Source organism: Candidozyma pseudohaemuli (genome assembly GCF_003013735.1).
Source record: "Candidozyma pseudohaemuli strain B12108 chromosome Unknown scaffold00007, whole genome shotgun sequence".
In the NCBI taxonomy this organism is placed as follows: domain Eukaryota; kingdom Fungi; phylum Ascomycota; class Pichiomycetes; order Serinales; family Metschnikowiaceae; genus Candidozyma; species Candidozyma pseudohaemuli.
The window spans coordinates 119,207-144,203 of NW_020194441.1; the positions used below are offsets into that span (position 1 = coordinate 119,207).

The 24,997-nt window shown below is 43.3% G+C and overlaps 11 protein-coding genes across 11 annotated transcripts; 6 read left to right on the forward strand and 5 right to left on the reverse strand.

Annotated features, from left to right (window-relative positions):
- Positions 1-23: 23 nt before the first annotated feature.
- IPP1 (inorganic diphosphatase) lies at positions 24-878 on the reverse strand (the record flags this gene model as incomplete). Its single annotated transcript, XM_024858385.1, has 1 exon — positions 24-878. The coding sequence occupies one exon, from the start codon at positions 876-878 to the stop codon at positions 24-26; it is 855 nt and encodes a 284-aa protein (XP_024713295.1).
- A 3,339-nt stretch (positions 879-4,217) lies between these two features.
- On the forward strand, positions 4,218-6,875 carry PHM7 (Phm7p; the record flags this gene model as incomplete). Its single annotated transcript, XM_024858386.1, has 1 exon — positions 4,218-6,875. One exon carries the CDS (start codon positions 4,218-4,220, stop codon positions 6,873-6,875), a length of 2,658 nt encoding a protein of 885 aa, XP_024713296.1.
- A 357-nt stretch (positions 6,876-7,232) lies between these two features.
- Positions 7,233-7,610, forward strand: C7M61_003032 (uncharacterized protein; the record flags this gene model as incomplete). Its single annotated transcript, XM_024858387.1, has 1 exon — positions 7,233-7,610. One exon carries the CDS (start codon positions 7,233-7,235, stop codon positions 7,608-7,610), a length of 378 nt encoding a protein of 125 aa, XP_024713297.1.
- A 41-nt stretch (positions 7,611-7,651) lies between these two features.
- GIT1 (Git1p) lies at positions 7,652-9,061 on the reverse strand (the record flags this gene model as incomplete). Its single annotated transcript, XM_024858388.1, has 1 exon — positions 7,652-9,061. One exon carries the CDS (start codon positions 9,059-9,061, stop codon positions 7,652-7,654), a length of 1,410 nt encoding a protein of 469 aa, XP_024713298.1.
- Positions 9,062-9,980: 919 nt separating this feature from the next.
- C7M61_003034 (uncharacterized protein) lies at positions 9,981-14,160 on the reverse strand (the record flags this gene model as incomplete). The annotated part of the gene is made up of 3 exons (XM_024858389.1): positions 9,981-10,072; positions 11,009-13,228; positions 13,527-14,160. 3 exons carry the CDS (start codon positions 14,158-14,160, stop codon positions 9,981-9,983), a joined length of 2,946 nt encoding a protein of 981 aa, XP_024713299.1.
- A 382-nt stretch (positions 14,161-14,542) lies between these two features.
- Positions 14,543-16,072, forward strand: C7M61_003035 (uncharacterized protein; the record flags this gene model as incomplete). Its single annotated transcript, XM_024858390.1, has 1 exon — positions 14,543-16,072. One exon carries the CDS (start codon positions 14,543-14,545, stop codon positions 16,070-16,072), a length of 1,530 nt encoding a protein of 509 aa, XP_024713300.1.
- Positions 16,073-16,159: 87 nt separating this feature from the next.
- C7M61_003036 (RNA methylation protein) lies at positions 16,160-16,549 on the forward strand (the record flags this gene model as incomplete). The annotated part of the gene is made up of 1 exon (XM_024858391.1): positions 16,160-16,549. The coding sequence occupies one exon, from the start codon at positions 16,160-16,162 to the stop codon at positions 16,547-16,549; it is 390 nt and encodes a 129-aa protein (XP_024713301.1).
- Positions 16,550-16,791: 242 nt separating this feature from the next.
- VMA8 (H(+)-transporting V1 sector ATPase subunit D) lies at positions 16,792-17,622 on the forward strand (the record flags this gene model as incomplete). The annotated part of the gene is made up of 1 exon (XM_024858392.1): positions 16,792-17,622. The coding sequence occupies one exon, from the start codon at positions 16,792-16,794 to the stop codon at positions 17,620-17,622; it is 831 nt and encodes a 276-aa protein (XP_024713302.1).
- Positions 17,623-18,139: 517 nt separating this feature from the next.
- C7M61_003038 (succinate dehydrogenase [ubiquinone] flavoprotein subunit, mitochondrial) lies at positions 18,140-20,029 on the forward strand (the record flags this gene model as incomplete). The annotated part of the gene is made up of 1 exon (XM_024858393.1): positions 18,140-20,029. The coding sequence occupies one exon, from the start codon at positions 18,140-18,142 to the stop codon at positions 20,027-20,029; it is 1,890 nt and encodes a 629-aa protein (XP_024713303.1).
- A 192-nt stretch (positions 20,030-20,221) lies between these two features.
- Positions 20,222-22,627, reverse strand: C7M61_003039 (uncharacterized protein; the record flags this gene model as incomplete). Its single annotated transcript, XM_024858394.1, has 1 exon — positions 20,222-22,627. One exon carries the CDS (start codon positions 22,625-22,627, stop codon positions 20,222-20,224), a length of 2,406 nt encoding a protein of 801 aa, XP_024713304.1.
- A 988-nt stretch (positions 22,628-23,615) lies between these two features.
- Positions 23,616-24,860, reverse strand: C7M61_003040 (TauD/TfdA dioxygenase family protein; the record flags this gene model as incomplete). Its single annotated transcript, XM_024858395.1, has 1 exon — positions 23,616-24,860. The coding sequence occupies one exon, from the start codon at positions 24,858-24,860 to the stop codon at positions 23,616-23,618; it is 1,245 nt and encodes a 414-aa protein (XP_024713305.1).
- Positions 24,861-24,997: the final 137 nt, after the last annotated feature.

Genomic DNA, 24,997 nt, shown 5'->3' on the forward strand with positions numbered 1-24,997 from the left:
AAGGATGTGCCTGCATTAAAAAATCAATGAGCACCAGAGATGAAGAACCACTTGTCGATGGACTTGTCAACAGGGGCAGGTGGCTGAGGCGAGGCAGAAGGAACATTACTAGCTTCAACAAAGTTAGGCAATGAAGACAAAGTGGTGTTTGTCAAGCTGATCTCGCCGGCATCTGACGCACCCTTGACCAATCTTTCCCAGGCTTCAGCACATTCGACAATCACCTCGTTCGCATACTTCTTGTTCTTGCACTCACCAGAGAATGCGAATTGATTTTCAGGCTTTCCATCTGGGATTTTATAAATCCTGAACCATTCGTTCGTTGCTCTCAATAAGCCTGGCAAATGAGTCTCAACATCCTCAATGTCATTCAATTTGGGAGCCAATGGGTCATTGATATCAATTACAATAACTTTCCAATCAGTCTCACCTTCATCCAACAATGCCATGACACCTAAGACCTTAACTTGTTTGATTTGACCGACGGTTGCAACTTGTTCTCCAATTTCACAAACATCCAAAGGATCGTTGTCGCCCTTGGCTTTAGTCTCAGGGTGGGTCTGATGTGGATCTTCCCATGTCTGTGGAAATGCACCATAGTTGTGAATGTAGCCATGGTGGGGGAAGCAATTACGCACAAATCTCAATTTTCCTTTCTTCGTGTCTTGAATAATTGGGTTTAAGGACTCTTCCTTGGAAATCTCCAATTTGGCGTTGGTCCAACGTGGCACTTCAACAATCATGTTCAAAACAGTCTTCTCCTTATTGGCATACAAAGGCACATCGTGGAACGCAGAGATCGGTTTACCATCTTTCTCGATGTAAACCTTGTAGTCCAAAGTGTTGGCTGCGCCGATTTGACGAGTGGAGTATGACATTGCTAATGAAAGGGGTGGATTGAGAGGGTATTGAAATCTCAACAATTTTCGACTAAAGTACTGTACATTGTGAATCACGCGAGATCGCATAAATTTCATAGTCTGGTGTACTGGTCCAGTGTAGCTTGAACTCTGTCGTCACCAGGCAATCAGAATGCCACTTAACTCTGTGCAATTTCTTAATTTATTTAGTCTCATCAACACTTTCTGCGAATGAATTGAAAAGATTCAAGCCACATGAATCAGGCTAACCCCATTTTAGAATCCACATAGCTCAAAAGGTCGTGGTCGTCTGCAGAATCAGTACCTATGGCATTCATCTCTGCTTTCTTAAACAAGAGTAAACCTCGAGTTAGTTCCTGTTTAATTCTCATCAATGTATCAACCTGTTTAGTAGAGAGCGCTGGTTGCTCAAAAGAAACCCTTTTCAAAAGTGAAATGGTTAAGCTCAAATCACGTCGATTCACAGTTACCCAGCCTGATTGATAGTCTAGAAGATACACGCCCTTGAAGTGGATTCTATCTGCAAATTGCCTCAAGGCCCTTCTATAGGTCCAAAATATACAGATTCCGTAAACATCAGAGTCCATGAAAGCATGAATAGCCAATTCTTTGCATGATTGAGCGATACTATAGAGGAACCTTATTGAAGCATCATCTGGGAAACCTTTCGCAGTCATGAAAAGATATGACCTATTTTTGTCAACTTTGTAGCGCTTGAAGTGATCACAATAAGATTTAAAGACAGAATCTTTCTCAAATAGCACAACGGTTGAGGGCTCGTTGTCAACATGAAGATTCCCTGACATGTATGGGATAAGCTGCTCGCGGTAGCAATAATCAAGATGGAAGATTTTGTAGTCCCTCTTATCATGCAACTGTATGCTAGGCCCTCCGTAGACAAGGCCCTTAGAAGAGGGATAGACTCCAAAATCCTCGCTGATAGACATATCATGCATCGAGGCCACGTTCACGACCGCTTCTTTTAAAACGCTTTGTCGATTTCGAAAGGATGACACGTCTCTGTAAAATAGCTCTCTCATACTCACTACCTTCCTTTCGAGATGATTTTTGAGCAAGAGTTTCATAGCCAAGATATGCGTGACGAATTTCCGGCTTTCTCCATGGCTTTCAGATATGTCCACAATGCCGCCTGATGCAAGATTTGTGCCCTTACTTCTCGATCTCTTGTGAGAGCGTAGTGGGATATGAAGTAAATTCGAAGTTTTCCTCATGCTTTGCGCAAGCATATCCCATTGCTCATGTAGTGGCGAATGAGCCATACGTGGATCAGGCTGCATGTCCCGTGTTTGTCAGTATTTGTTTAGTAGGATAGAGGAATTGATCTGGAGGGAACCTCATGTTGAGGGGAATGAGGCCTCACGTAAATTCAATGTCGTATCCCACGGACATTTTTGCGGTCCTTTGTAAATGTCTGTTTCGAATTTTCCTGCCAAACAGTCGATCTCCCTTACCATCATCCGCGCCCTTATGGAGCCAGCATGGCTCTTTGGTCAATCGATACTCGGGTCCCCCTAGAAAAAGATAATCAGATATCAAGTTATCCCCAGATTTTTTAATAAAGGTAATGTTGTCTTGAAACTGCTTGATTAAAAGGTTGAAATATAATTATTTATCGAAGTATCTATTTGTCACTCATGTTCTATAGTTCACGTTTTTTGCAAATTACCAAATGTGTGGCGAAATCATATCTTATAGGAAGGAAAGCGAATGTTCAAATTGTAGTTCATCCTGTTGTTGTTCTCAATATAATGAAATAAAAGGGATTTTTACTATATATCCAATTTTCAAGTGTTTTATTAAAGAAACTTTAAATTTGTTTTCTGTTCTGTACTTTGTGACTTCAATTGGCTGTCTCTAAGAAAATGCTGGCTTGCCGCGGTCACCATATTCCTTCATCTTCCGTTCACACAACTTGCGAAGGCGAACGACAAATCAGCCTCTTGAATAGACATGACCGTTCCAAAGTTGCAGGCGAGAGATGATTTCTACAACAGTGGGAATTGGTCAGGAGGTGCTAGGTGGGCGTTCTTTGCAATCTTTATTGTTCTCATAATAATTGTGATATTAGGTACCTTACGAATAAATAGAGCAAGATCAAGACAAGGAATACAACCAATTTATGGTACACGATGGATGACACCCCCTTCATATTACCAATCGCAAGATCAATACAACCAGCCGACTCGACGTGAGCCTGATATGCCAAATGTGTACGTGCCGACGTACACAGAGCACGCTGGCGAATACGACATGGGATACTACGATAATCAAGGAGTTTTTCATCCAAATCCCAACGCAAAGGATCCTACTATACCACCTCCTAGCCATACCAGAACCGGAAGTGGGATGGACGGCGTCCCAATTTCGAATTCTCTTCGAGGATCAATAGAAGATGAACCCTCCCAACAAGCTCGCGGGAGACTTGATGGTGAAGGAACTGATGTGAACAATAGAGATGCAACCCATGAAACCGAGCCTTCCAATTCGAGAACACAAGAGGGCCAGGTACGAGCAAACGTGGCACATACACAACATTAACCTTTGAATTTTCGGTGATAGGTTTTGGGGAGCCTCAAACTTTCAATTCTAATCCAAGTTTTGGGACCATTTAGGCAGAGTCGAAAACGTAGCTGATTACTGTGTATGTACGACCTACACCACCCTCCCGTATGACAGCCACGAGTACGCGCCTAAGCTTCGCAAGATGACACAAGGTTGCCACTGCAACTCAAGCGCCTTCACATAAAAAGATTGACGTCCTCATCTCGGAACAGCAGCGCCATTTATGCGCAAGCTATCCATCTTGACGATATACTTCAACTTCACAGGGTCAAATTTAATTGATGGAGAATTTCACTATAACAACGGAAAGGACCATAAGCATGAACACCCGAATGTTTTTAAATGTATTCGGGATGGATCATGTGTCCTGCTTTCAGTGCGGCTGAGCTTGTTGCTTCATGCCAGTCGCGCAAACCAGCGGAATGTGTACAGCCTCATCCTTCTCCGGCGACCGCAAGTATGCGGACTTCATGAAGACAAGGTGGTAAAAATTTGATTCTATCATTAGAGCATTCAATAAAGCAAATCACTTTTCTGAGTTTGGAACGTAGAAGTATTGATCGGGCAAAGCCATGAGTGAGTGAAATTCGCAAAGTTCACATGCCGACCCGCCTGCATTACGTCGTCAGCCTCTTCGCTCGTGACCCGCATTACGCAGCGAACGTTCTTTGTTTTGATGCTTGCTGCCGAATTTGAATCTACGTATATATATCCTCAGAAATCCACCCTGGCCTTTTAACCCTACGATCAAACATGGCCGACTCCAGCTCTGGTGAGACCAGCGCGTCTGCCTCCCAATTGTTGTCTACTTTGATTCCAACATTGGTTATTAGTGTTATTTTCACGTTGATTTTTTTGGCTCTTCGTAAATCAGAGAAGAGAGTTTACGAACCCAGGCGGAGTGTTGAAACTGTTTCGAAGGATTTGAAACCAGATGAAAGTCCAAAGGGCATGTTTGCTTGGGCCACACATTTGGTCAGTAAACCTACCCCTTACCTTGTTCAGCAGTTGGGGGCCGATGGCTATTTCTTCCTCAGGTTTTTATTCGAGTTTTCCTTCATTTGTTTCCTTGGCTGTATATTGCTTTGGCCTATTTTGTTCCCAGTCAACATTACAAACGGTAATGGTAAAAAGCAGTTGGATATGTTGACCTTTGGTAATGTGAGAAACAAGGACAGATACTTCGCTCACGTTTTCCTCTCGTGGCTTTTCTTTGGAGCAGTCATCTTCGTGATTTACCGTGAATTGGTTTACTACACAACGTTTAGACATGCTTTGCAAACCACCCCAATGTATGACTCATTGTTGTCTTCTCGCACGATGCTTCTTACTGAAATCCCCGAGGCCGCATTACTGGAAACAGAGCTCAGAGGATATTTCCCAACTGCAACCAATCTTTGGTACGCTAGAGACTATAAAGAGCTTTCGGAACAAGTCAAAGAGCGGACGAAACTTTCAGCGAAGTATGAAGGAGCGTTGAACGGAGTTCTTTGCAAGGCTGTATCGCTTAGAAACAAACTTCAGAAGAAGGGCAAAGAGCTTCCCGAACCCGCTGATGACCTCAACAAGTACTTGAAGGATGGCAAAAAACGTCCTACTCATCGCTTAAAGTTTCTTATCGGAGAGAAGGTTGACACCCTCGACTATAGTGTCGACAAGTTGGGTGAATTAAACAAGACTATTAAGAAAGGACAAGCTGAGCACAATTCGAACTCTCAAATTCCTTCTGTCTTCATTGAGTTCCCTTCACAGTTGGAATTGCAGAGAGCTTACCAAGCAATTCCTTACAATTCGGATTTCAAGGGCACTAAAAGGTTCACAGGAATTGCTCCTGATGATGTGATTTGGCCTAATCTTGCCCTTACTAAGACTAAGCGTCGTTTGAAGAAGATTTTGGCATCGACTATCTTAACTCTTACCATCATCTTCTGGTGTATTCCTGTTGCTGTTGTTGGTGCTATCTCCAATATCAATTTTTTGACTGAAAAGCTTCCATGGCTTGATTTCATAAATAACATGCCATCTGCGTTGATGGGTATTATCACATCGCTTCTTCCAGTTGTTGCATTGGCAATTTTGATGTCCCTCATTCCACCATTCATCAAGAAAATGGGTAAAGTTGCAGGATGCATCACTGTGCAACAAGTCAACACTTACTGCCAAAACTGGTTCTTTGCCTTTCAAGTCGTCAACACTTTCTTGGCTGCCGCTCTCGGTTCGTCTGCAGCATCATCTGTGCAAAGCATCATTCAAAAACCAGAATCTGCAATGTCACTTTTGGCGAGCGAGCTTCCGAAGTCTTCGAACTTTTACCTTTCCTACTTGTGTTTGTACGGTCTTGTGTTTTCATCCAAGGCGTTAGCAAATGTTGTTGGTTTAGCATTGTCGAAAGTATTGGGTCGCATTTTGGATAAATCTCCCAGAGCTAAATGGAAGCGTTACACTACTTTGGGTCAGCCAGACTTCTCCGTGCTTTACCCCTCTTTCCAACTTATTTGCTTAATCGCATTGACATACTCCGTCATCGCGCCATTAGTGGTGGGTTTCGCAGCCATCTCGTTCTTCCTCATCTTCTTCGCATTCCTTTACACGCTCACATACGTTCTTCAGCACGCCCAAACTGACGCCAGGGGTAGAAATTATGCAACATCATTGTTCCAACTTTTTGTTGCTCTCTACCTTGCTGAAGTACTCATCTTGGCCCTTTTCGTGTTCAGTAAGAACTGGGCTTGCGTTGCCTTGGAGGGTGTATGGATTCTAGTGACTGCCGTTTGTCACCAATGGTTTAAGTGGAAATTCCTCCCACTTCTTGAAATCGTTCCAGTGTCAGCTATCAAATATGCGTCAGGGGACCGCACATTCCAATACCCTATGTATGATCAGGGTCTTAAGGAAATTAAGACCGAGGGCCAGAACTACTGGGAAGGCGGAAACCAATTGGGTCTTTCGAGCTCTCCATTGGATCAGGTTTTGGCAGATCCCAAGACTGACGAGTCCGACGCATACACTCGTACAGGAACTAACGAGAAGGAGTCAGCTAGCGAGAAAAGACTCGACTCTTTGCCTCCAGTGGCTTCAGCTAAGGAGGCATCTGGCGGTGCAGTTGCCAGATTTTTCAAGCCAAAGCAAAATAGCTTTGACTTGGTGCGCGAGGAAATGCCTGCTGCTTATCTCAACTACATTGAGTACAATCCTGACTTCGTGAGAACTGCTTATGATGACCCGGTTGTCACTGACGAGGAGCCACATATTTGGATTCCTAAGGATAACATGGGTTTATCCGAGATTGAGAAAAACAAAGCTCTCAAGAACGGTGTTGATGTCAGTGATTCTGACGCAGGTTTCGATGAGAAGGGAAGAACGGAGTATTACGGCCCTCCACCATCTTATGAAGAAGCCTTGAAGGTTTGATATGAACCTGGTTTTTGAGAAATCTAATTTGTATTATTTTGATATTTGTTTAATGAAATCATCGTTCTATTCTTAATTTGCCACCTTAATGATAATCTAAGTCACTGAGTCTTTCATAAAAGTGCTGCCGTATCCCCATGCTGTGTGTCATCAAGTGATACTAGACCCTGTGCAATCAACATAAACCGAGCCGTGGCTATGTCTGAGATGATTGCTGTCAAGGCGATAAAAGGTTCGAATTCGCAGCAACCTAAAACAACGGTGACGTAGTACATGCATTCTAACTTGCCATGCTCCAATACTTATAAATATAGTAAATTCGCCATGGAATAATTGTTAATGCTTAGTCTGTCAACCATGAAGATGCTGGGCAAGCGCTTTTTACAATACAAACCCAGAAAGCCCACTGTCCATCTCAAGCAAACTACTGTTGCGAATGCTATTGGATCGAAAGCGGCTTCACCAACAATCATGAACGGTGCTAAAGGTACTCCCACATTTCCTAGAGGCACATTTTCACAAACTGTGAAACATAGATCGCCATATTTTTTATTTGGATTGGTGTTTACTTCGTGCTTGATTGGATGGCCTGTTCTATTTAAACAGGGTAATGACATTGTGCACAATGTCCCACCGAAGCTGGAGACAGCGCTAGTCCAAAAAACTGAAGAGGGCTATGAGGTCGGCGACATCAAGGAAGTTCATAGAGACATTCCCGAGGACGACGACGAATAATTACGGAAATTGCTTAATTGTAAATCTGACATAATGAAAATCTATTGCTTCTTCTGGTCAACGTAATTCTGCTCCTCCACATCGATTTCGACATCACCATCCGAAACATCACTTAATGTATTCACTTGGTCCTCTTCATACCCGAAGGTACCATTCCAACCTTGTTCAACAAGATAATTTTTGAACCTGATATCTTCTCTCATGAGATCATCATCTTTGAGCTGTGGTATGAAAAGGAGGGCGCAAATTATACCCGCGAGACCACAAATTGCAGCGATAATAAATGTCCAATTTTCGCCCAAACGGTCTTGAATCGGTGTGAAAGTTTTTGTTCCAACCACAGCACCCACCTTTCCAATAGCAGCAGAAATACCGTAACATGTGCCTCTGATTGGCGTCGCGAATGATTCGGAAGATGTCAAGCCCATCATGTTTCCTGGCCCCAAATTTCCCATAGACATCATCAACCCGTAGAAGATGATGAAAAGGGGAACGATACCTTTAATCTTGTCAAATGAGCACCCAATGATGAGACCGAAAACAATATAACCAGAGAACCCTATGGCAAGAGTGTTTCTTCTTCCGATTATATCACAAAGATAAGCGCCAACAAAAATACCTGGTATCGCAATCGTTCCGAGTAGAAGATTCCATTCAGCCACGCGTTCAAGGTCCGACTTTTGCGGGCCATCCAAAACGGAGGAGATAATTGTAGCTGAGAAGATTCCGTTTGGGAAAGTCACGAAATCGTAAAGGAACCAGCACACGCATGTACCAAAAAGTCTCTTCCAGTAGAATTTCAAAGCAAGCCAATAAGGGGTATTCTTTCTTATTGCAGCCTTCCGAAACAAAACAGAAGTGGCCATTTTGTATCTGAAATAGAAAACAGAAAGTGGCCAGAATGCACCTATAGCAAAAAGAGCCCTCCAGAGACCGTTGGTAACACCCCCCGTGATTTGATAAATAATCAAGAAAATACTCAAGGCGAAAGGTCCACCAAACGAGAGGGGCAAGTTTGTGACCAAACAAAATACCCCGCCTCGTCTTTTCACTGCTTCATTTGCGGCTTCATTGGTGGATACGGAACAAGAAGGATACTCGGCACCGATGCCAAAGCCAGTAACACCTCTAAAAATGATCAACATCCAAAACATGCCATTGACAGTTACACCATGTGCAGCCGCGCAGAGGACGGTGCCAAATACCAAGAAAACGGTTGCAATCACAATAGACTGTTTCCGGTTGAGTTTGTCTGCCAAGACTCCAATGACAACCTGCCCGAATATTGTTCCGACAAGAGAAGCATTTGACACATTGGTTTTCATGTCAGAAGTATACTCGTCGGGGTAAAGCTGAGCAAACACTGTATTCAACATGGTCATCACATTATTTTGGTATCCGTCCGAGATCATGGCAAAGCCAGCACAAATAATTGTAAAGATCTCTGCCATGGAACGCTTTTGAAGCCTTCCTTGACGTGCCGTTGCGTCATACTCGAACCGAGTTTGCGTTGATTTGCTTGATGACAATTTGTCCATAGCTTTTCCTTATAAATTTCAGGTTGGTAGAGATTGTAGGACTTTTATATGTGATCAAATTAGCGGAATGCCGCAAATGGAAAACAGGACGATAATTGAGAACCCCGCCCTCGAGTTATCATTAGAAACACGATGTGCTTATCCCAATTGGATTTATGATCAACCTGCACTTGACGGCTCATTCAATATCGCTTACCATCCCATGAAGGAGACCCACGTGCTAATGCATATGTGGTTTCTTGTAGTGTCGTCAGATAAAGGTTGGTTCTTGTGACAGCGCGCCGCACCAAAATTGGCGATTATGCGTTATATAATCTTCTAGATTTGAAAGAGGAATCCTGTGGCAGTCATAAAAGAACAATCGAGTGGCGGAAAGTCTATTTACCACATCTGCACCCAGCACCGAGGAGACCAGTGGTGCGAGCCAAAATTCACGAGGGCCTCGTGGGTTTGGAAAGCAGGGATCGAGCACCAAACCTGTGGTACAATAGAAATAATATACCGGGCCGAAAGAGAGCTTATACGCACGTGAGGTACGGCTCCCTCTTCCTTTATACAGGTCGTAGTACAGCTTTGTTGGAGTGCCTCTCTGTTCTGTGCCATAGCAGGATTTTTTTAAATATATTTTAATTTCAACACAAACTTAACGAAGTTATAGTTCAGGTTTAGCAAGTTAGCCCATAATCAATGTTAACTCTTTGTTAGACTTCCTAAAGAAGCGGAGGATCTACCAAATTACTCTGGGTACATCTGCATACACGTGTCTTACGGAACTCAGGATAATTGCCTCGCCTGAATTTATACAGCTATCATGTCTGATGAAAACGTTGACCTAGCCACGGCGCTCAAGCAAGTTAACGAAGCAGAAGCTCAAGCCGCTGCTTTGGAAAAAATGCTCGATGATCTTGATAACAAAATGAACAACTTGATCGAAATAATGGATGTTGACATCGAGCAAGAAGATTCACCGAATAGAAGAGAAGCTTGAACCCAAGAGCAGGTATTTTGAGGCCTATCACACCAACAGCAGCAATAAGACTGACAGTTTTAGAGCCTCTGGCTCAGTCGTTGCATGGAAAGGGTTGATGGGAGCTCGAGGATTAATGATTACTTCGTCTGTATCAATTCCATCCAGAAACTCTTTGATGGTGACTTTTGCAGGTAATCCGCCTTGAAGCCACCATTTGAACGAATCCGAACTGGGAGGGGGCATGTTTCTCTCTGAATAATCTGCGACAAATTTGAGTACATCACTTCCTGTGAGGAGATAGTTGACCCCCCCCACAACACTTTTATAGCCTTCATAAATTTCGTTGGAGACTTGTTTCTTCATCACTTCATTGATCATCACGACTGACGCAGTAAATGTCGCATAAACCGGACGGTGGTCAGAAAATACGATATCCTCACAGCAGCCATACAGTTCCTGCCTTAGAATTTTGGCTCGAGATAGATGTAGCACCCTATCGGTCCATGCGGGTATCCTCTGTTTGTCCGATGTATCGTAGGTTCGCGTATAGTTATCAAACTTATATGTGGGAGGAAACCTTATTTCCATCTCATCATAAAAAGGGAATGTTTCTCCTTTCGCCATTTGGTTGTTAAGCTGATCATGATCAAAAAGCTTTGCGAAATTTCTTTCTTCAATTAGAGAACGCACTGCTTCGTTTGTTAATGATATGCGGAAGTTGAGGTCCCCCACCCAAATGACGGCATCATGATCACGAATTTTGCGATTCTTCGAGAAGGTTATGCCTTTTGCTATGGTTTTGTAGTTCTGATGTCTTTCGTCGAGATTGTTTAAGCCCGCAGCAAGATGGGAGCATACGAAGCAAAACTTCGTTCGCAGATATTGTAAACTCATGGCCATGCCTCCCTTGTTTGCACTCATTCCGCCCAAACCTGTTTTCTTCACTGCACTCTCGATATTCAGGATTTGACCAACGTGCTCACTTTTAATAAAGAGAAGTAATGCAATACCACCCATCTGACCACTCCAAAGAGAAACATACTTTGACCGTGTTGACTGCAGCCCTTCGAGAACTCTTCTCACTTGAGCTTCCCATGTCATTAGATTTCCAGATCGAACGTTCATCATCTTACCCGGTGTTAGCTCGACAATTTCCTCGAAACCTATGAAAACTATGTCGTACTCTTTAGAGCCTTGAAGTCCTTGAGGATAAATCCATTGGCTCACTTGTTCATCTTTGCACAAATCACCATTCACATTGAAGGTAGACGCAAATATATTGATGTCTTTCTTGAAGCTGTACTCACCCGATCTCTTGCGTAACTCGGCGGAGACATACTGGTGAAGTGGATTATAAATCTTCACCTTTTCTTGAGTTTGCAACCTGCCAAGTAGCTTGCGCATGGCCATCTCGTTAGGTCGAATATCTCCGACAACATTGAGATACTTTTTCGCAAGCTGAGTCTTGAGACTTCTCTTGTTCGATTTTTCACCGGGGGTATACGCCAACGTGGAGAGGTAGTTATGTGTAAGGTCCTTCAAAACCTCGTCATTTTCTTTCCAAAGCTTTGCATGTTGTGAGCGAATTTGTTCATCCACATGAATATCTAGGTCCCTGAAAGCTAGTTCAATAACTTCCTGAGAGATTACCTTGCTAATAAAGTTGGCCTTGGCGAGACAGTCAAAGGAGTTTACTCGAAAGACACCAAGTTGTTTGCCGATGTAAGATTGGTCCTCGAAGTCGTAGAACAAGGCACCGAAATTGAGAATGTAATCAACCAACGGCCCTACGAGTTCGCTGGGGTTCGATGCGGAGTATCCAATTTTCTTCATGAATGAAGTGGAGATGGGCATATCTGTAGCTGAAACGGTAAAGTTGGCCGATGCAGCAAACAAATCCTTATCATCCCCGTAGTAATCTAGAGTGCGCTCTCTCGAATTCCAGAATGCTTGAAGGTGCTCCCTATAATTATCCTTAAGCTGACCTTTGTAGGAACCTTGGTCTCTCAGAAGGCAATCAATAACATGAATATCCCCATATTGGATACCAAGAGACTCAAAATGCTTAGTGAACGCATGTTGGGCTGCCTCAAACGATCTAGTCAACACAAGTTTCTTTGAATTTTTAGAGATAATGCTTTTCTTACCAAAAGAATTTTGCAACTCCCAAAATGTTGGTACATTACCACGTACAATGACGTATGAAAAACAAAACCTCTTGCAATAGATGATAATTTCACTCTCAACGAAGTTAGAGACGGCTCCATCATCGTCACATCCCCAATCGCCGAACAAGGGACCCTTTTTTTTGCAGGACTGTTTCGAAATTAATGTAAGGAGCGCTTCGTCTTTGTTCTCTAAACTAATATTGATTGTCTTAGCATAGCCCCTGGTAATGATAGTGGAGAACCTTGCTTCATCAAAACACTGCTTTTCGATGGCACTTAACCCATTTCGAAATTCAATCATTTCAGTAATCATATTGTAGTTCCACATGAAGCTTCGGAAGTAAGGCGTGTCTGCTGAAACACGGTTGCCATCCATCATCGAGATACCCCTTTCTTGAAGATTAGAGGTGATGTCAAAGTCATCTGAGTAGTAAAAATGTCCCAGTTTGAGAAGCTTTTGCACTGATAATGATGGATATCTCGTGTGCAAGTCTGTTTCTTCATTCTGGACATGATGTCCCAGCTCTTCATCGCTCAAGTTGATCGTCTTATCGAACTCATCATTATTTAGACAGTAAAATGTGACGTCGGTTATAACATTTACCGTCTCGTTTAGTCTTGCTGACGCAACTCTAGTCGATCTAGTGATGAAGCCGAGGTGAATGTTGCCTTTCACGTAATGCAACCCTATGAATCCTAATAAAGTTTTGTTGTGCCTGGATTTACTAGGAGTGATGTCTTTAAAAGTTGAAAGATCAAGCAAATCTGTCTTGACAAACTCCACAATAACTTTGTTAGATATTTGACGTGCTTTCTGCGGGTCTCGCTCCTCGTTGCTTGCGCCATCATGGTGTCTGTGTCCCACATGGCGTTTGGAACGACTATGATTCGTATACGTGGGAGCAGGATGCCTCAAGATGAGCGAATATTTTGCATCAAGAACTATGAATGTTCGTGGTCTTTCATTAAGGTATAATCGCATTCACAATGGCTATTTTTGCTTGGTTTCGGGATACCTGAACTTGAGACCTGAATATAAGTGGGAGAGGTGTACTAGCGCTCACTACACGAACATACACAACTCTGGCCTACAGTACGAATACTTGCTTAAAATAAGTCTCTGTTCAATCATAATTCCTTTCAATGAAGAACGATGACGTGACCCAAACTTCATTGTGAGTTTCAAATTTTTAGTACGCCTTTCTTGTTTTACTTTTCTTTTGAGTGTGCTGATGGTGACTTGGAACCCATGAAGGGTCGAATCCTGTGCTCTTGGTAGATTTCTCTTGGACGGGGGACACCTTCTTTTCAGAGAATATAGAGGGAACAGCAACATATAATCCAATTCCTGTAGCAAGAAGAAGCAAAACCTCCAAAAACATAAGTTGAGGGTCGAAGAATGAGAGCGGCTTCTCTTTAATAACGGTCAACTGAGGTCTTGCCTGGACGACTTTGACTTCATCATTGAATGCAACAAACACCCGAGGCGACAAAAGAAAATTGCCGCCTCCAAAGTCTAGATTAATTTTTTGACCGATTATTGATGATTCGCCCGGTGGAATAATTATGGGCCCCACAGTAGTTGATGTAAGGTTCACAAGAGGCTCCCCAGTAATCGCGTCCCTAAAAGCACCTCCAAGACCAACAATTGTAATATCCTTATTTTCACGGTTGGAGAAATTGTGGAGCAACTTAATTTGTTCACCGACATCCATTTCCGCAACATCATTGTAAGCGATATCTGGATACTCCTCAATTGAGTAATCAAGATCGAAGTTTTCTAACTCTGTGCCCAGAGCATTGTCAAAGTAACTCGAAGCGGACGACAAGCCGAAAAACGTATAAAAAACTCTCGTTAATTGGAGAAGCTTCATTTCGTTAGTTGTCCTCGTTTTCGAAAACTGAAATCTGACAAGACAACCTGGGTCACGTGCCATTACTAGACCCTTTTCTCTCCGCTTTTAAAATAACTAAGCATGGGTTCGACTTTTTCTTTTATTTATTTATTTTTTTTGTTTTAATAAAAAGAGACAACCTTTTTTGCAACGTATCTTGTCATTAAAGGTAGACCTGTCTCTGTTCTCTTCTCAGACCATTTTTCGCGAAAGCTCATGGTTTCACTTTAAAGCCTTTAGCAAAAGTCTCAAACCCACCATGTGGACTTCCAGAGCTCTACAACGAGGGCCTCGTCGGTCTCTACATTTACAAAATGTTATGAATTCCACAAGAAGCGGCATGATGCACCCTGCACTTCTGATGTCGCCCAAGCTGAAGCTATTCCTACGACTTGTGAGGAGTCCCAGTCATATCTTGTTTTTAGTGTCGAATTTGGCTATATTGGTACATTTGCAATTTGTATCTACTACGAGGTCAGCCAAAATTGTTCACCTGAAAGAGAAAGATAATTTTGATAAACTCCGTGCTCAGATCATAGAACTTGAAGAGTTGGAAGAAGAAGAGCGGCTAATAAGAAAAGAAATAGAGGCACTCAAAAATCGAGCGTCGCAGAAAGAGAGGGCGTTTGATGATTCTCTGTCGGAGTCAAAAGTAAGTAATTCGGGCTCGACTTATCAAAGAACAAATAGTGAGATACTCAACAAGAATCTTGCGCTGGACTTCAGACTAAAAAGACTGTCCATCACAAGCAATTTCATGACCAAAGAGGGTATGAAAACGCTATTTACTGCCAAAAACTCACCGCGCTGGTCATTCATGGATCGCAACTTCGTCTCAACTCAAGCAACAGACGACAATCAGTTCTGTTATGCTGGTGAAAGAAACGCATTCCAGGCCTTTCTTCGGTACCTTATAGGGGATGTGATACTTGAAAGTCTTACCTCGCTGGAGATAGAAATATCCGAGTCTTTCAAATCGGATCTTTTCCATTCTTTGATTTACGAGACAACAACTGCAAAGTATCTTAATCACGAGAGGTCTGATACAACGAAGTTCATCGCTTCCTCACAGGAATCTCTTGGAACTCGAACAAAAGGTCACCAGGATTTGATGAAAGATATAAGGGCTGCATTTGAATCCTACTTGTCTAACGGCACAGAGATTGCCAAATGTGAGCTCCTTTTGGATCTTTGCCGAACTCTCATTCCGACCATCGAACCAAAGGTGATCGACGAAGCGTTGAACGCATTATATCAACACTTTGGGATTCTGGGCCTTCACAACTACCAGGCATTGCTTCTCGAGACATTTCCGACGCACCAATTTCACAACGGTTTCCGTGCAACATACTTCAAGGAAAAGCCAATCATCGATACGAACGAAAGTGTCTTTGCAGATTCAAATGGTGAAAATGAGTCTGCTTCCACGCGTTTCTCAGTCAAAGAACCTCGAATTTCCAGTTCTGAATTTAAGCATTTGAGATCGAAGTTGACTCTTCTTTTATTCAGAGAAGCATATGATGAGGCCGAGAATGTACTCAATACCTTGCTACGTATTGCAAATGATGATGGTCTGAGCCTGTCAGGACGGCTCAATGAGTATGAATCGGACACAAGACACGATATGAGGAACATCTTCGAGGGTGATTCTTTGAACGCGACGTTGCGTGCTTTAGATCGCGATTCTAATTTCGAATCGAAGTTTAGTTGGCTTCGACCACACCTCACAGCAGTTGCGGAAGATCGACATATTGGTGAAAAAGTTGAAAGAGAGGAAAAGAAAGACGAACCTGTCACAGGATATCTTTCTAGAAATAATGTTGGAAAAAAGAATCCCGTTCTCAAACTATTGCCAGAGTCGAGCTTCATGGCTATGAGGGTTCAGACGTGAGTACGTATATGCAGTCATCAAGAGAAAAACTCATGCTAAGATCGCATCGCTCATCGACTAGCATCAAGATCACATTATAGTTCGAAAATGAAACTCATCACAACCAATTTTGTTAAGTGTGCTTCAAAAAGCTGCGACTCAGCTTCAACCGCGTTTCCGTTACAATACGTGGATTGCGAGCTTGTCCAGTCCTCCCAAGATTTTAATGCTGACTTTGTCACACATATGCTTGAACGGTTAGACTGGGAAGCCTTGAGAGAGGTCGCCAAAGATCTCGGCAACGAGGAACTTCCCATTCAAAAGCCCTCGAATATTGACCCCATCATGGAGGAAAACCAGGCCTTACTAAGGGATCTACATACCTTCTTAATCGAAACTCAAATCGTGGAAGGCAAAATGATATGTCAGAACTGCAAACACACTTTCTTCATCAAGAATTCGATACCCAATTTCCTCTTGCCTCCACACCTCTGTTAGGTTGAACGCTCGACAATGAGTTGCATTGTGCTCGGCACTGATCAAATGACAAAGTCTAAGTCTTATTTAGCTAACTTTAATTAAATCCTCGGTTTGCAAATTTTTACGTTAGAACGACGGAAGGCCAAATTAAGGCATAGGCACGGTTCTCGCTGGGAAACACAAGATCCGTACACCCCTGATACCTCCTCAAGTGTGCCAGCAGTTGCTCGAAGTAATACACAAAGGTTCTAGTCGCTAAAATGTCAGGTGCTGGAAACAGAGAGCAGGTCTTTCCGACTAGAATGACGCTTGGTGTCATGAAGAGCAAGTTAAAAGGAGCTCAACAAGGCCACTCATTGTTGAAACGTAAGTCCGAGGCATTGACGAAGAGATTCAGAGACATAACCCAAAGGATTGACGATGCAAAAAGAAAGATGGGCAGAGTCATGCAAACTGCTGCATTCTCATTAGCAGAGGTTCAGTATGCTACAGGGGACAACATTTCTTACCAAGTTCAGGAAAGTGTTCAGAAGGCCAGATTCCAGGTCAGAGCAAAACAAGAGAACGTGTCTGGTGTTTACCTTCCCACCTTCGATAGTAGCGTGGACGAGGACATCAACGATTTTAAACTCACTGGTTTGGGCAGGGGAGGCCAGCAAGTGCAAAAGGCTAAGATGGTGTATACCAAAGCCGTCGAAACATTAGTCGAGTTGGCGTCGCTCCAGACTGCTTTTATTATCTTGGATGAGGTGATCAAGGTGACCAATCGAAGAGTTAATGCAATTGAGCATGTTATCATTCCAAGAACCGAAAATACTATCAGTTATATCAACGCTGAATTGGATGAGATGGATAGGGAAGAGTTTTATAGATTGAAGAAAGTTCAAGAGAAAAAGCAGGAGGCGTCCGCTGCGGCAGAGTTGGAAGAGGCAAAGGCGAAGGCTAATGGCACAGGTCAGGACGAATTGCCAGACCATGCGAATCAAATTGAAGCATCCGAGGTGGCCAGAGAGCTTGAAGCCCTGGACACAATTGAAAATGCAGAGACTGAGGACGTTTTGAAAGCGAATGAGGATGATGTCATTTTCTAGTCAGACTTGAACATGAACACTGATGAATAATAAGATCCCAGTGGTAGCGTGCCGTCAATGTAACATCTTCCCTAATTAAATATTGGCAAGACTACCTGCCGTGGTGGCCGAGCTATCTTACGCTCTAGCAGGCCCGATAAATACCTAGGAATATTTCATCTGCCCACGGCTAGAGAACAAGGTGATTGTTCATGATGAAGTATTTGAAAGGAGCCCATCAAATTGAAAACCAGATCTCTCCCTTTTACGTAACTTCACCCCTTAAGCATCTTTTTCTTCCCTTAATTAATTACAGAACAACAAACCTCCTATGACGTGCTGAATTATGAGATAGGGCTGTTGAGCATGTGTTTGTGTTCCTGTGCCCCGGACTAATTCGGCTTTACTATTCTCAGTGCGAACAGCTAACGAATAGAAATGCGCGGTTTTTTCATTACCATCTTCCCCATATATATCCTTACATACTGGCTTGCACTGCCCGCGACGAATTTTTCTTTGACGAATACATCTTTTGGCTATGTTGAGAGCTATCAGAAATTTCTCCGCCTCCTCGGTGGCCAAACAAGTTATTGGTAACGCGAAGGGAGAGACTGCCAATGCTACGAAATATTTGGGACAAAAGTACCATGTCATCGATCACGAATACGACTGTGTTGTCGTAGGCGCTGGTGGCGCTGGTCTTAGAGCAGCCTTCGGATTAGCTGAAGCCGGATTCAAAACAGCTTGTATCAGTAAGTTGTTCCCAACAAGATCGCACACTGTTGCTGCTCAGGGTGGTATTAATGCCGCCCTTGGAAACATGCACAAGGACGATTGGCACTGGCATATGTACGACACTGTGAAGGGCTCTGACTGGTTGGGTGATCAGGATGCGATCCACTACATGACAAAGGAAGCTCCACAGTCAATTTACGAATTGGAGAACTACGGTGTTCCTTTCAGCAGAAACGACGAGGGCAGAATTTACCAAAGAGCATTCGGAGGTCAATCCAAGGAGTATGGTAAAGGTGGCCAAGCTTACAGAACGTGTGCTGTGGCGGACAGAACTGGACACGCCTTATTGCATTCTTTGTATGGTCAGTCTTTGAGACACGATACACACTTCTTCATTGAGTTCATGGCTATGGATTTGTTGATGCAAGATGGCGAGTGTGTTGGTGTCGTCGCTTATAATCAGGAAGATGGTACTTTGCATAGGTTCAGGGCTCACAAGACCGTTCTTGCTACTGGTGGATACGGAAGAGCCTACTTCTCTTGTACCTCCGCTCACACCTGTACAGGTGATGGGTATGCAATGGTGTCTAGAGCAGGATTACCTTTAGAGGATCTTGAATTCGTTCAGTTCCATCCCTCAGGTATTTACGGCTCTGGTTGTTTAATTACTGAAGGTGCCAGAGGTGAGGGAGGCTACCTTCTCAACTCCGAGGGTGAACGTTTCATGGAACGTTATGCACCTTCTGCGAAAGACTTGGCATCCAGAGATGTTGTCTCCAGAGCCATCACCATGGAGATCAACGAGGGTAGAGGTGTGGGACCAGAGAAGGACCACATGTACTTGCAGTTGTCTCACATTCCTGCTTCGGTATTGAAGGAAAGATTGCCCGGTATCTCTGAAACAGCCCATATTTTTGCTGGTGTTGACGTCACCAAGGAACCAATTCCAATCCTACCAACAGTGCATTATAATATGGGTGGTGTGCCTACTAAGTGGACTGGTGAGGTTGTGAAAAAGGGTCCCGATGGGCATGATGAAATTGTTCCAGGTTTATTGGCCTGTGGTGAGGTCGCTTGTGCTTCAGTTCATGGTGCCAACAGGTTGGGTGCTAACTCCCTTTTGGACTTAGTTGTCTTCGGAAGAGCTGTGTCTCATACTATTAGGGATTCTTTGACCCCAGGAACTCCACTCAAGCCCGTTTCGAAAGATCTTGGGTTGGATTCGATTGCAAACCTCGACAAGTTGAGAAATGCCAATGGCTCCAAACCCACTGCAGACATCAGGGGCGACATGCAAAGAACCATGCAAAAAGGATGTGCTGTTTTCAGAATGCAAGAGACTTTGGACAAGTGTGTGGAAGAGATCAACAGAGTTGACAAAGACTTCGCGAACGTTAGGACCACAGATAGATCGATGATCTGGAACTCTGACTTAGTTGAAACGTTGGAGTTGCAAAATCTTTTGACTTGCGCCACTCAAACTGCGGCTTCCGCTGCAGCAAGAAAGGAATCTAGAGGTGCTCACGCCAGAGATGACTTCCCAGATAGGGATGACGTTAACTGGATGAAGCACACTCTCTCATATCAGACTGAGTTCGGCTCTCCAGTGAAGTTGGATTACAGAGATGTCATCAAAACAACCTTGGATGAGAACGACTGCAAGCCTGTCCCTCCTGCTAAGCGTGTCTACTAAGCATAACGGAATTACGACTTTTGACAGTGAAGGTCGAAAATAATTTATTATCGGACTTGTCCACGAATATAAAGTAAAGACCAACATGGATTCCCGGATAACCATCGTGATATCCTTACCTCACCAACCCCCTCTTTATTCTCCACGTACGCACACTGTCTTGCTAGATTTCAAAAAACGTCTGTTTATCCATCAAATCAAGTCGACCTCAGAATTCTCTTTTGATTTTGTGACCAAGCTAGGCACTAACGTTGTGTTCGAAAAGCCAGGCGGAATCTTTGTATTACTGGCTGAATTGGATGGCCCGCGAGTGCGATCTTGAAGTAGGTTGATGTTGTCTAGGTTTCGGTTGGTAGAACCAAAAGAACTTCCCTTCATACCTTGATTCTGCCCATTGAGAGTAATGGAGTAATCATGGTTGTTTGTCCTTGCCAAAGGTGTTCTATTTCCGAGATTTAAGGGTTTAGCTGACGCACCGGTATTGTTGACGATGGCTTGGGGCCGAGACTCGAATGACTTACTCTCTTCGTTCATTGATTTGGAAAAATCTCGAGTCGGTTTCATGATTGTGTGTTTTGGCACTTCGCCAGTTTCAGACTGCCCCTTGATCAGCGCTGAGTTGATCAAGGAATCAAAGCTGACGGGGCCTTCAGTTTCTGCTGCAGGCTTGGCCTTACTAGGCAATTCGTCTAATCTCTTTTGCGCTAGGGTATTCTCCATAGATTTGATTGTTTTCATGAAATCTTGAAACTCACTTTGAGTACAATTTTCACAAGCAAATGCTAAACGAAGACATTGAGAAAGCAGCCTTTCAACGGATATATCCAACTGCTTAATGATATCACTTTCAATTTGCACAACGAAGTAACTGATTACTGAACGAATGATCCTATTGTCACGGCTCTTTAGATTTTCGAACACTGGGAGAATGACTTCCACGATTGTACCTTGATCTATCAACTTTCGCGTCACTAGCAACTTAAAGGTTTCAATCGTGGACAATTTTGTGGACAACACTGTGGTCGTCTTAAAAACCAGACATATGAGTGGGAGCAAGTCGTTTTTGATATATGAAAAATCAAAAATCTCTATCACCTTATCCAAACTGCCTAAATAAGAGTCTTGAAGTCTTATTTGATCTGCTTGAGAGTCTCCTTCGACGGGCATGTATGTAAGGCTGAACGTTAAGAGAGCTTTCCAAACAGCAGCTAAATCTTTGGAATTCAATTTTTGTTTCAATATAGCCAAGTTATCCACGATGACTAATCGGTTTTTGACCGAAGAGGCCGCCATGAGTTCTAAAGGGCTCTTAGTAACCTTTTTCGATCTTATGACGGTGAGAAGCGGTTTGAAAATTCGGTCTTGAAAAGAAAGCTTCGACAAACTCTCTCCGATCATCAAGACCAAAGTGAATGCTTTTGATGTAAATGCGTTCACTTCTTCACATAACGGCTTTGTGGTGGTGGAAGCTAGCTCTGTGGTGATACAGTCAACGAGTAGTGGAAGAAGTTTGTTATGTTTAAATGATGAAGGCAAGTCAGCCAATATACCCGTACTCTCTAAAATGCCATCAAGGAAAATAATTTTCTCCCCGAGTGTTTTGGTACCAAATTCATCAATAAACCACATAGTCTTTATGAGACTTCTTTCGAAATAATCACTATCGATAAACTGGTTGATCGTGAGTCGATCATTAGGATATCTTGCAAGCATCTGAGTTAAAATTTGCCACAAGCCCTCAGGGATATTTTTGAAGATATACCGCAATTCGCTCAATCGATGATTGTAAAACTTTTGCTCAAACTTTCTGAATACCTGTTTATACTCATTCACACTGTTCGCATCAAAACAGCTAATTGGGCATTCCCCGTCATTATGGAGATAGAAGATGAGTTGTGCCAACGACCAAATGTCGTTAGCTGGACTTAACCGTAAACCGGTTGAATCTATGATTAATTCAGGAGCCACGAAGCTGAAGTTGAGGTTGGCAAAAGGAACAACAGAAGACATGTTCATGATTGAGAAGTTCTCTCGCCCATCTGGATCAACCGTGTCTAAAGACTGTAAGAAGTAAAAGGATGACAATTTCCAATCACCCAGACTGTTGATCATTATGGAGGTTGGTTGAATGTTCATATGTATCATGCCACAGACGTTATGCAAAAATTGTAAACCTTTGGAGAGCTCCAAGATACCCTTTTGTATTTCGAGTGTACTGCCTTCATCTAGCTTGACCGTTTGTAGGTTTCCCACAACGGGTTCCGAAACGAATATAAATTTCAGTTTGGTTTCCTCGAGACTCTCAATGACAGTGAGTATTTGAGGATGCTTGTGCTTTGCGAGATTAGAGACTCCAGCTTTCACCAAGCTGAAACATTCCGCAGTAATGAGTTTGGGGTTCTTAGTATTGGGAGATTGGGCGCAAATTCGGTTGACGAGGCTTTCAAACTGTGTTTTATCGAAAATAAATACCGAGACAATTCTTCCCGTTTGCTTGTGTTTGGCTGGATAGACAGCCCAACATTCTGTATGAAATGTGGCGGTGTCTGAGACATTATAAGCGGCCCTTATACCGCTCTTAAACACATTTCTAAACATGGTGCAAGTATTGATCTGATGAGCTGTATGGTTAATGCAGATATCCGCGCACTAAAACTTGCGATAATCGTTGAGCAAGATTTCATTGTTAAAACAGATTGAAATCATGGGGACGATCGTATAAAAATCGAGTTTGGATTCAAATTCAGCATGATAGCTTCTGCACCAGAGGTAGATCCAGCTGCCGAGCGTGTCAGAAAGACCCCCCTACCCTCTTCTCTACACTCAATTTCTTTATTATAATAAATCTGGTATTCACAGAGAGGCGGCGGCCCAGAAGACGCTTAGAAGATCACTGGGGTCAGCCATTCCTGACATCTTAATAGTGACGAATCAAACATCCCGGCCTCGCCTTGGCCATTGCGAATCGCGCGCAATATCATCGTCCATGACTGAGAAGTAGTAACAAACATGGAGCTACTCGACGAAAACTATACGAATTCCGCTGAAAGATTGGACAAGCCTTCGCAATATTTAATTCGTAAAGCCGTAAGGCGTCAGAATTTTGAAAGCTTGCACAAGTCTATACACTCCAAAACAGTTTATGTGGGTAACCTCACACACTTCACGACAGAAGAGCAGATTCATGAGCTCTTCTCCAAATGTGGCACAATTGACAGAATAATCATGGGATTAGACCGCAATAAGTTAACACCATGTGGATTTTGCTTCGTGATTTACAAACAAGAGGATGGCTCCTTGAATGCGATGAAATTTCTCAAGGGGACGCATTTGGACGGCCAAACATTGGAGATAGATTTGGATCCCGGGTTTAGAGAAGGCAGGCAATTTGGACGTGGTATCTACGGAGGTCAGGCTAGCCAAGAGGCACAGCAAATGGATTCGGGCTATTCAAGAGGCTTCCGAGGTGGATTTAGAGGACGCGGCAGAGGGCGAGGACGTGGTGGTCCAAGAGGCTCATTCAGGGGACGTGGAAGATCACAACGAGACTCTTTTGTTCCCGGAGGTTAGATTGACTTTCATACAATCACTCCAAACCGAGACCTTCTCGTTGAGAGACTGAGTTGTTGTCAAAGTAGGGAACTTCAGCCAATGTCGACACTCTCGTACCATGTCTCTCATCCTCATCAACATCATAGTCACCAACTGCATAGTGTTGCGAGACTCGATTGTCCCAAATGGCTGAAGTTCCGAATCCATCTTTTGTGGGTTGCCAAGACCAACGAACTTGGATATCCAAGTTGTTTTCGAAAACCGAAAAAAGGTAACCCAAGATAGTGTCAGACTCGTCAGGTAATAGACCAACAATTCGCCTGGTCATACTTCGATTAACAAAAAGAGATTTCCAACCAGTGACTGGATGGGTTCGAATGATTGGGTGCTCCCTTTCAACAAACTTTGGTCCACTCAATGGGTCATTGCGATCAATGTAGGCATGACCTGAACAATAAACAGCGTTTTTCCCATCAAGAAATTGTTTCATGGCGAAGGACAATTTATCGTAAGCAGCATACCCTGATGACCAAACAGTATCGCCTCCAGTAGCAGGAATCAGATCAAGATGCAAGTGAGTGAGCCCAGCAGGTTGCCTCTCATGGACAAGGTCTGTGTGCCAGGGGTAATTATTGAAGCGAAAGCCTTTGCGTATTCCATAAAAATCCTTAAGAAACTTCAACCAAATAATGGAAACACCACTTCCTTGAGCATAAGGATCGTTTCGTGATGAAGGAATTGGTACGAAAGGCGCCTGTGGATGTTTTTCAACGCGACCGTAATGCTCTCCTAAACTGAGCTGATTTTGTGGACTCAAATCTTGATCTCGGAAAAACACAACGACACGCTCGGCAACTAGAAGGGCTAGGTCGTCTTTTTGCTCAGTGGTGAGGTCCTTTAATTGCAAGCCTACGATCTCGGTGCCAATATGCTTCGTAAGATCTCTAACTTCCAAAGCAGCATCAAATAAGGCCTTTTTGTCAGGTCTTGCGAAGGTCCCACGATCTGTGAAAGGCTCTATCTTGTCGCGGACACTAAAGGCTTGATCCAAGAATTTGGGAATGTCTTCCTGTGCTGGGAATGCTGGATATCCGCCTTCTATATCAATGCCTGCCTTTTGAAATCTTTTCTTTGTGGATTCGGGTAAAAGATTTGCCCAGTACTTGTTGGATCGAGCATCATGCAAGCCATCGTTCGATTTACCGAACGAAGGTGGCTTCTTGGCTGCTAGAGCTTCGACCAACCTCAAAAGCTCCTTCTGTTCGTCCCCTATCGACATCGTCAGAGGTAAAAAAGTAGTATGTTGATTCAAAATGAGCGCCACACTTGTTCATATATTGCGTTTAAATAGCACGCCTAGCGCCTATCAAGGGCGCAAATGAGGTGCTCCTCACTTAATCTACACAAAATTATATT